At 36.2% G+C, this 10,282-nt stretch overlaps 1 protein-coding gene across 1 annotated transcript; it reads left to right on the top strand.

The window, feature by feature from the left end:
• The first annotated feature begins 1,236 nt into the window (after positions 1-1,236).
• On the top strand, positions 1,237-9,077 carry SUCNR1 (succinate receptor 1). The gene is made up of 2 exons (XM_026497297.4): positions 1,237-1,550; positions 5,797-9,077. Exons 1-2 carry the CDS (start codon positions 1,443-1,445, stop codon positions 6,748-6,750), a joined length of 1,062 nt encoding a protein of 353 aa, XP_026353082.1. The 5' UTR covers positions 1,237-1,442; the 3' UTR covers positions 6,751-9,077.
• The last annotated feature ends 1,205 nt before the right edge of the window (positions 9,078-10,282 follow it).

The raw sequence follows: 10,282 nt of genomic DNA, 5'->3' as shown, positions 1-10,282 counted from the left end.
GGAGATAAGCCATATTCATTTATGTTTAAATTAATAAGCCTGGCACTGGTCCTCCAAATTCTTTGCTTTTTGCCCTTTATAATTATAGACAAAAATGATGTTTTTAGTCTTTTTTTCCTTTTAAAAGTAGGAAGAAGTTGCATTTCTGAAAAATGGTTTTCATTAATTCTTGAACTTTGGTTCAATCTGCAGTGTACGTTAAAGGTATTATCATTCAATTTTGTAGGCAATCAAGAATCAGAGCAGGTTGTTTTAGAATCAAAATGTATAGGTTTAGACTCAGGTCCCTCTTCGTATAGATTCTGTGATCTTGGAAAAGTTAATTAACCTCTCTGAGCCTCTGTTTTTTAATCCATAAAATGGGAAAATTTTAAAAATAGTAGCAACGTTGGAGAGTTTTTGTAAGCATTCAGTACATAAAGGTGCTTAGTGCAATCCCTAGAATATAGTAAGAACCCAGCAAATGACAGAGACCTTGTCTGATATAAATACACATGCGTTTCACATATAAATACATTTATATTTCATGCATGTGTAAGTATGTAATACATATGTGCATATATATAATATATATATTTTTTTAAGTTTCTAAGTTTGGGGCTCTCATATACTGGAAAAGGGGAAATGCTTGGCTGGAAGAACTGGCTGTAATGGAGTTTCTCTTGGAGCTTCTGCCTGTCACTGCTAACTCGACATTCAACTTTCTGGCATTCAAATGAAATGACCACTGTCTGCACAACAAGGGACTTTCTCAGCATAAACCCGATGCTTCAAACCAAGCAGACCTAGTGTTTACTTGAATATAAATCTAGTATAATCCTCAGAAAAAGCAAGGTGTGTTTCCTGTCTGAAATAGTGGAGATCTGCTCAGCATGGATTGGAGTGTAATGAATTGCCATGTACTGAGGTTATCTTGTTTAGACACCACCTCTGTCCCTAATCCCTAGCCATCTGATGTGTGTTTTTTATGCGTCTCTTGATTTTAATCACAGAAAATAAAATGGGAAATACCTGAAGCTCTAGTGTCCCTTTTGCTGGAACGCTGGCAGAACACATACCCAGATCTGCTTTTAAAATTTCAGTTTTAAAGCTCCCTCAAAATTATTGATATCGGCTGCTTAGTTTTATACCCAATGCAGAATTCACTAAAAATTGTCAATTTGAAAAATAAGGCAAAAGCAGAAAAAAGCAGAAGCATTGGATATCCAATATAAACTACGTTAACCTTAAATATGCAAACCAACATGCAAATAACGAATGCTTCTCTGTTGTTTTGACAGTGAGAGAAATGATTTCAACAGCAGTCTTTACAAACTCTATTTGTAAAATGCGTAATGTGTTTGTGTCTTGACCTCACAGGAAGTTGCCCTTGAACTATACTTGGAAGTTTGACTGAATAAATTATTCCTGGACTTTTGAATTATTAATCTTGTCTGCATGATATGCAAATTGGACTTCACTATGTCCAGTGTCACAGCATTGGGTTAGAAGCTGTATCAAGTTGCTGGCAAAGAATTTCTGTCAAGGGATCAGGGCCTTCCTACGGAATGGTAAGTTATAATGCAACTCATGTCACTCAGGTATACAAAGTAATGCCGGGCTTCCCATTAAGGGTTTCTTTTAAAAGTGGCCTGTGAGCAGGTAAGTTTTAAGTAGTGTGCAAATGAACTGTCTGAACTGTCATTCATAACATGTAGAACAACTAGAATAACTAAAAGGAAGTCATATTTTTTCTCCTGCATTTATTTTTTACTTAATGTAGTGTCTTTTTAAATTGCCAAATACTAAACTTATTCTAAAGAGTTTTATCACATTTGCTAAATGTGACAACATACTGGTAACATATTTCAACAAAAAGAGTAATCAGGTTTACTTAAATATAACTACTTACAGAAAAAAATTTAAAGTTCTTAAATCATATGAAACAATATATATAATATTTCATGTTTAGAAAACAGTATGTGAGAGGGACTCTCCAGGCATTCTAAAAATTAAATTTAACATGTATGTTTGTAAAAATGACAATTATGTTTGTAAAAATTACAATTGTTCAAGAGTATAATTCGCTAAGGAAAAATGGGAACTTGTAAAAACTATTGCTAGTATACATTTCAGAACTTTTTATAATTGGTGTTATTTTTTAAAAAATTTTTAAACATATAATTTGATACCTTACTATCACTTGTTAGTACCTTGACTTATGATGTGAATTCTGGAATATATAAAAAGTGAAGTTACCAATATTAAATGATTGTACCTTTTCAGTATGAATATATATTTGTTTATTCAAATTGTTTATTAATGAAAATAGCAATTAGCTAAAAAATACTCATATTGCCATGTAAATTTGCCTTAAAGAATCAGTCAAGGATTAAAATGCACAAATGATCTTTGTTTAATTGTGATAATTATAAGAAAAAACAATTTAAAACTAATAAGCTATCAAATATAATTTTAAATTTAAGCTTCAAAACTGTATATTTTCAAAAGGCTGACTAGAACTACAGGGAAAGAAACATTATTCCAAATTAAAAACGCATACTACTGATTTGCTTATGTGAGTAAATGGAATATTGTTTGTAATTTAATAATCTAACAGGTTTAGATATATGTTTGGATATATAATTAAAGATTTCGCTCTAATTACCAATAGCTAAAAAAAAAAAGTTAAAAATAATTCATCCAACACAGCTATAACCTATTCATCAAGATTTGTTTCCTAAAAATTAAAAACACAACCACTAGAAAGTAGAAGAGAGAGTATTAATTTTTCATGAGGAATTTCCCTTCAATTGAAGAATTCCCTTAAAAGATCAGCTTCGTTCATCAATTTGTAGAATTGTAATGGCCACACTAGAAACACACTCAACTACAAACATCATCTAATTTGGACTCTAATACCCAGAAAATTGTGGGTCGTGGTGAGGTTGAAATTGGCCAGCAAATATAAGACAGCTTGGCATTTATAAACCACAGTTTATTAATATTAAGGACTTAAGAAAATTATTTTAAGAATAAAGTAAAAGTATCAAAAAGATTATAAAATGTCATAAACAGCACAATCTCATTTTTGTAAAAAATAAATTCAAATAAATATTAAACTATAAGAGCATATCCAAATATTAGGAGTAGTTGGTTTACAGACAATTTTCATTTCTTCTTTTTGCCTACCTGTATCTTCTTAGTGAGTGTTACAGAATAACATGCATTTTTAAAAGTTATTTTTTTAAAAAAAAGGATAAAGCAACCCGAGGAGCAGGACAAAGGTGACTAGTCATTCATTTTCCTTATTCCAGTTCTGGTATTCTCTACCCCTACTACCTCTCTGAATCTCCATTCCCAGTGGACAGCTCGAAGCAGAAGACTTTTGCCTGGCTGCAGCACGGCCCCTGACTTGCCCAAGTGGTAGATATCAGGAACCTGGCAGATGGATTTGCACATGTCTTCATGGCTCTCTTTTCCTGCCCATGGCAGTCAAGCCTTCCTGCTGCACAGAAGCTACTGACATAAGTCAGAGCATTTAAGAACTGCATCATCAGAAAAGTAAGAGTGAGGACTAGAAAAAGAGGAAATTCAAAATGAAACAAATGAGGCTTAAGGAAACTTACTATTGTCTTAATATTCCATTGAGTGTGTGCACCTGCGTTTTGAGTGATCCCAAGATAACGAAGTTGCCTAGATCTGAACTCTGAGGAGCTCCGACATTTAAAGCTTGGGCAAATAGTCTATAAAGAGAAAAAGGAGGACAGTAAGGAGATTGCTATATCATCGAAGGCAAGGAAGAGAGTGCTTCCAGAAGTCTTGGAATTGAAAGCAGAGGGGAAGAGAGTTAAAAAAAAATAGTGAAAATTTACCACCAGCCTATAAAACAAAGTCTATTTTTTAAAAAAGGCCATTAGCCTTTTGGTTATAATTCTAGAAATCCCGATAGTATCAAATACATGGTTATTTGGAGAAACAAACAGAAAATCCAGATAAACTGAAAGGAAAAAGGACACATTAAAAATTATTCGTATCTCATCCCTAGTGATAAAACTCTTAATACCTTGGTACATATCCTAGACTTTCTGATACTTATTAAATTCAGATATAAATTCCTAATTTTTAAATTAACCTTACTTAAAAAAATGATCCTGAAGATATACATGAAATTTTACCTTTGACGAATGTGTGTCTAAAAAAAGCTACCTAACTACTACAATTGCCCATTTTGAATATTAGTCATATTATGTGCAGCACAAGATTTATACTGAGATAGAGCAATGAATGGGCTTATCTGACCTTAGAGGAAATATTTATAAAAGTGTTTTCCAAACAGTCAAATGTTTATTTCCGTCTCCACGCAGCAAGCCTTTACAGACCATCTCCTATCTGGTAGGCTCTATGCCAGATGTAGAAGATAAACACGAGTAAGTTAAAGTTGCAAGAAATTTGAAGAAACGTAGTTTACAATGAGCGCATAAAATGGGGGAACTGAATCTTGACTGGTGGGTCAGAGAGTCTGTCTTGGGAAGCCCACACTTAAACTGATGTGCAGATATAAGGGCAGTGTACGTGATGGGGCAAGGGTCACGGGGGAAAAGGTCAGTGAGAAGGGATTCGGTGAACTAAGCATTGGGGAAGTTCTCTGTGCATTCAAAGGATAGGAAGAAGGAGAGCAAGGAGGCAAGTCATGCTAGGTAAGGCTGAAGTGGCCTACAGGAGCCAAATCATACATGCCTTAAATCCTCATCAAGGATTCAGACTTTATTACCTAGACAGTGGAAGGACATTTAAGTGTTTTGGCTGAGGAGAGTTAATATGATCCGAATTTTGGTTATAGTTTTCAAGATTGTCTGGCTCTCAGGTTGAAGGTGGACTGAAAGGGAGCCAGAGAAGATGTGAGGAGACCATAGAAGACACAATACAGTCTAAGACAAAGATCATGGTGGCCTGGACTAGAATGGTGATGAAGGTGATGGACTCGAGAAATAGTCAAACACGGCAGGCAGCAAGACTTGGTAGCTTCGTTGTTATTGGAGATAAGCTACAGCTGACTTCAAGGATGTTGCTTAGATATACTATAAGCTTTCAGCAAATTGTGGCCACTCTTGTTATCATTACTAAGATTTTAAGCTTCATATTTTCAAGTTTAAAAAAATCATGTTTTGAAACTGGAATTATATTCAGATTTAGTAAAATAGCCACAATTCTTTGACAATATGGAAACAAAATAAGATCTATTAAAATAGCAAGAGTGGAGTTAGAATTCCTGTGTCCTCTCCTAGGTTGTGGTTCAATTAAATCTAACTCAGCAGACTTGGTGGAACAGCTGTGGTTGAACAGCTGGAGACAGAAGAAGGAATGAGATGCTCCACTTATTTCGTGGCACCGTTTCTTGGCCTCTTTGCTATTTGTCAAGTCCTCTATGTGTGTTTCCACCTCCAGGCCTTTGTGTGTGCTTTCCTTTATGTCTGGGATATTTTTTACCATTATATGACATGCATTTGTTTTTTCCTGGTTCTAGCCCAGAGAGTATAAATTGTTTGAGATTAGGAACTTTGACTCAGTGCTGTTATCCCCAGTGCCTAGCATATAGATCGAAGGTATTCAATAAATATTTGTTAAAATAATACGTTAGTATTATTTATATAGTATTATCCGTATATGAATACGTATGTATGTGTGCTCCTTCCTAATACAATCAACCTTTCGTAGTTCAAATTTTAAGTGTTTTTTAAATATTATTATTATGTTCTGTGCAGTTTTGTCTTTAGTCATAGTCTAGTGTTTTAAACTTCTCTTTCTCTTCTTTAGGAGTGGAACACATCTTGCCCAAATTGGCTGGCGGCAGAGGCTGCCCTGGAAAAGTACTACCTTTCCATTTTTTATGGGATCGAGTTTGCTGTGGGACTCCTGGGGAATAGTGCTGTTGTTTTTGGCTACCTCTTCTGTCTGAAGAATTGGAATAGCAGTAACGTTTATCTCTTTAACCTCTCTATCTCAGACTTGGCTTTTTTGTGCACGCTTCCCATGCTGATTAGAAGTTATTCTCATGGAAAGTGGATATATGGGGACATGCTCTGTATAAGCAACCGGTATGTGCTTCATGCCAATCTCTACACCAGCATTCTTTTTCTCACTTTTATCAGCATTGATCGATACCTGCTCATGAAGTATCCTTTCCGGGAACACTTTCTGCAAAAGAAGGAGTTTGCTGTCTTAATGTCTTTGGCTATTTGGGTTTTAGTAACCTTAGAGCTACTGCCCATACTTCCTCTTATAAATCCTAATATAGCTGCCAATGGCACCAACTGTATTGATTATGCAAGTTCTGGGGACCCCCAAAACAGCCTCATTTACAGCATGTGTCTAACGTTCTTGGGATTCGTCATTCCTCTTTTGGTGATGTGCTTCTTTTATTTCAAGATTGCGCTTTTCCTAAAGCAGAGGAGCAGGCAGCTTGCTACTGCTTTGCCCCTTGAAAAGCCTCTCACCTTAGTCATCATGGCAGTTGTGATCTTCTCCGTGCTTTTTACTCCCTACCACATCATGCGGAACGTGAGGATCGCTTCACGCCTGGAGAAGTGGAGGAAATACCAATGCGCTCAGGCCGCCATCAACTCCTTCTATATTGTGACTCGGCCTTTGGCCTTTCTGAACAGTACCATCAACCCCGTCTTCTATTTCCTTATGGGAGATCACTTCAGGGAGATGTTGATGAGTAAACTGAGGCATCAATTCAAATCCCTTACCTCCATTAGAAGATGAGGCCTTGGACTGATGTTTCCATGCAGGGAAAAGTGAGATGCTTGTGTAACAGAGTATTTTATATGTGCAGCTGTAGGCCAATTACAGTTTGGTTCAACTCACAGATGTAAATCAGAGAGGGACAGACCTGACACTGCTTTAAGGACACGTTGCCTGTGGAGTATGTGAAAAGAAGAAAATGGGAAGTATTTATTGGTTTCTTCACCTAAGAACTGAAAGGAGTTGGACTGGCATTGTCTAAGGTTTGAGCATGGAAGTCCAAAACCCTAGGTGTTTCAAGACTTTCTCAATCAGTGTAAAAGGAACAGCAGAGAGGTAAAGCATCAAATAGTCTGTATTTAATCACTGGTCAGATTGTAAAAAAAGAAGAAATGTGTTGGCAGCATTCTCTGTGTTATTCTTATTGCTTGATCTTATAACTCAGTGTGAAAACCGAGTAACAAATTAGGCATGCACCATTAAAGACTGTTGTTAGAAATCGTGCTCGTGAGCAAAATTGATAGTAAACCATAGCAACAAGCAAGAAAGCAATGTGTTGAGTTAAATGATGCCTACATGACATTTCTTTATCTTGATCATGAGTTGGGGTCAAACTGTAACTATAAGTCCTATTTTGTTGTATAGTTTTTAGTGCAATGAATCGTATTAAATGGCACCTAAGGAGATGGTTCAACAAAGAGAGAGACAGGTTTGAGCTTGTCGCTCAGGGAATTTAGGTGTAAGTGATTGCTCGAAGAGAGACCACGGAGAGTGACAAAAATCTCAGAGTTATAGAACACAAAGTGCCTATCAGAACACCCAAAGCAAGACAAAACAAAACAAAGCTAAATGTTCTTGGACAACTTTATCTCAAAGACAGTGACTTATATCTGGGATAAGCCTTGTTTTCACAGAACATTACATATGGCCATTGAAGGAAGTGTTCTAAACAAAATGTCCTTTTTTTTAAGATTATTTATTTGAGAGAGAGAGAGAGAGGGAGGGAGCATGAGTGGGTGTGGGGAGAGGCAGAGGGAGAAGCAGGCTCTCCGCTGAGCAGGGAGCCCGATGTGGGGCTCAATCCCAGGACCCTGGGATCATGACCTGAACTGACTGAGCCACCCAGGTGCGCTAAACAAAATGCATTTTATGAAATTGTAGAATATAGGGAATATTTATGTGCATATCAGAATAGATTAACCAGACACCACTCCGTGCTGCAAAACAAATATAGGGGAAAAAAGAAATGGATGGTACATTAGCTTTTTAAAGTCAAATAAATATCATGTAATAATTTGCTTGTAAGCAACAAAATGTGTCCAAGGCCATTTATCTATCTCTTTGTCTTAAAGTCATTAGCTGTAACATGAAGGATACAATAAGCATTATGAGTACAAAGAAATAAAATCCTATTGTCCTTCCTGTTCTGAGATACTCTGGTGCTAAGATATTCTGACATTACAAAAACCTAAAATACTCCCGGTTATTGCTTCCACACTCGAAGCTACTGAGATATTATAAAAACATATTACTCAAAAAGGATTTATTTTCTTACTTATTATTAGGCTTCAAGATATTTTTTCATGACCTGCCTTTATTGTCAATATTTTAAAAATTTCAATGTGATTTCATAACTGTCTGATAATAAGCTGAAAACAGAATCTCCTGAATTTCCTTGTCAAAAAAGGCCACAAAAGCTCCTTAGGAAAGAAGTAATTGCTTATTTCTGCAAACTTAGAAACATATAATTTAATACTAATTTGTATTTTATGCATGGATTTTAATTTGTAAAGGTGGAATTCAATTTGCCCCACCCATACCCAAGGGAGTAGTGGACTCTTTTAAGTACGTACAGTGAGCTATTTTATGAAACCATAAACTCTCTGATATATCTTGTAACCAAACTGTTAAGTGATTTCATAGCACATTTCTTAATCCTTTTCTTGCTCAAATCTATCATCCGGTAACTTAATCCTCAATAGACTAAAGAGAACTACACTAAATTATAAGAGCTATCCATTTACTTTTTGTATTAGGTGGTTGTGAAAATCATAAACAATAAATAATGGAAATCCTTCTTGGATTTGTAGTTTTCAAAGGAAATGATGTTGGGCTTTTGTGTCTTGTCTTTTTAATTGATTCCTTATTGCTTTTAGAAGCGCAGCATTTTGCAATCTGGGCCTGTCTACATTATCATACGTTATCTCCCACCACCATTGTCACAAACTAAACCCTCCAGCCAAAGATGGCTACTTCATTCCGCTATATGCAGACCCTTCTTCACTGTATACTACTGGATACTCACCCCTGTCCCATTACGCCCGCAAATAAAAATTTTAAGCATCTTTTAAGGTCCATGTCATCTGTCCCTCCTTCTTAAAGCCTTCCTTTAGATCTTATCCACCACTAATCTGGGAATAAATCTATCTATCTCTGGGACTTAGACTGCTTTTAAGTACTGCTGTAATGAAATGCATTATTTTTGGCCTTAGAATATAGTTGTTTGGGTTCGTGTCAACTCTAAGATCTGTGAATAGAAGAACCACATCTGATTTTTCATTGCTCTTCTAGGACCCAGCAAGGTACATGAATGAATGTCCTACAAACCGAATTTGAATTCAATGCTCCTTTTTAGTGTGTATAATTGAGCGACTTTCTGTCATCACTGTTTTTATAAGTACTGCTATTTTATACAAAGAATAGAGTGTGTAAACGCAAACATGTGTGCCAGATGCCATTGCCTTATCCCTTATATTTTCTTCTATACTTTTGAGCATAGTTTTAATTGATGCTTAAAATCTGTGTCTGCTAGTTCCAAACTTGGGTCGTATCAAAATTGATCTCCATTGATTGCATTTAGTATGGCTACAATTTCCTGCTTTTTCATATCTAATACATTTAGATTGTATCCTGGAGATTTTGAATAATATAGAGTCTCTGGATTCTCTTACGTTCCCTTGAAGAGTAAAAATATTTTATTTCATGGCTGAACTCAAGCCAAACTCTGCAATCTCATTCCAGTTATTTTAGCCTTAACTGAGCTGCTTAGAATCTATCCAGCACATCCAAGTTCAGAGGTTAGCTAGAGACTTGAGTAGAGTATATATACAAGATGCACAGTTCCCTTTCTGTGACTCTCTCTTCTCCAGGATCCTTCCCCTTCACTTTCCAGTTGCTCAATTCACCCTGAACTTGTCCTTTGCTTTCTCATGCCAGATAGGCTGTGGGTTTCTTTCTGAATTTTAGCAACCCTGCATGGCCTGATAAGGACCTGCACCCAGGGTAAAATTATTTAAAGATGTAACTAGGAATGTCACTCGGTGCCTTTTACTTCTGCCAAGTATTGATCCCCTTCCTATGCCTTCTTTCGTTCACTCTCTCTAGTGTCTATATGTAGTTGGTTGTTCATGTGTTCCCGGAGTTAAGAGATGTTCCTTGCAGGAAGTGTGGTTTGATAGGAGTTACTCGGCCATTCCCAGAGCAGAAATGTTTCCCCCTTAGAGGTTAATGAGCTTAACTAGATAATATAACTCTATATCCTAAATGGTTTAAA

The sequence above is a fragment of the Ursus arctos genome, unplaced genomic scaffold (genome assembly GCF_023065955.2).
Source record: "Ursus arctos isolate Adak ecotype North America unplaced genomic scaffold, UrsArc2.0 scaffold_20, whole genome shotgun sequence".
NCBI lineage: Eukaryota > Metazoa > Chordata > Mammalia > Carnivora > Ursidae > Ursus > Ursus arctos.
This window is presented reverse-complemented; position numbering and strand designations above follow the sequence as displayed.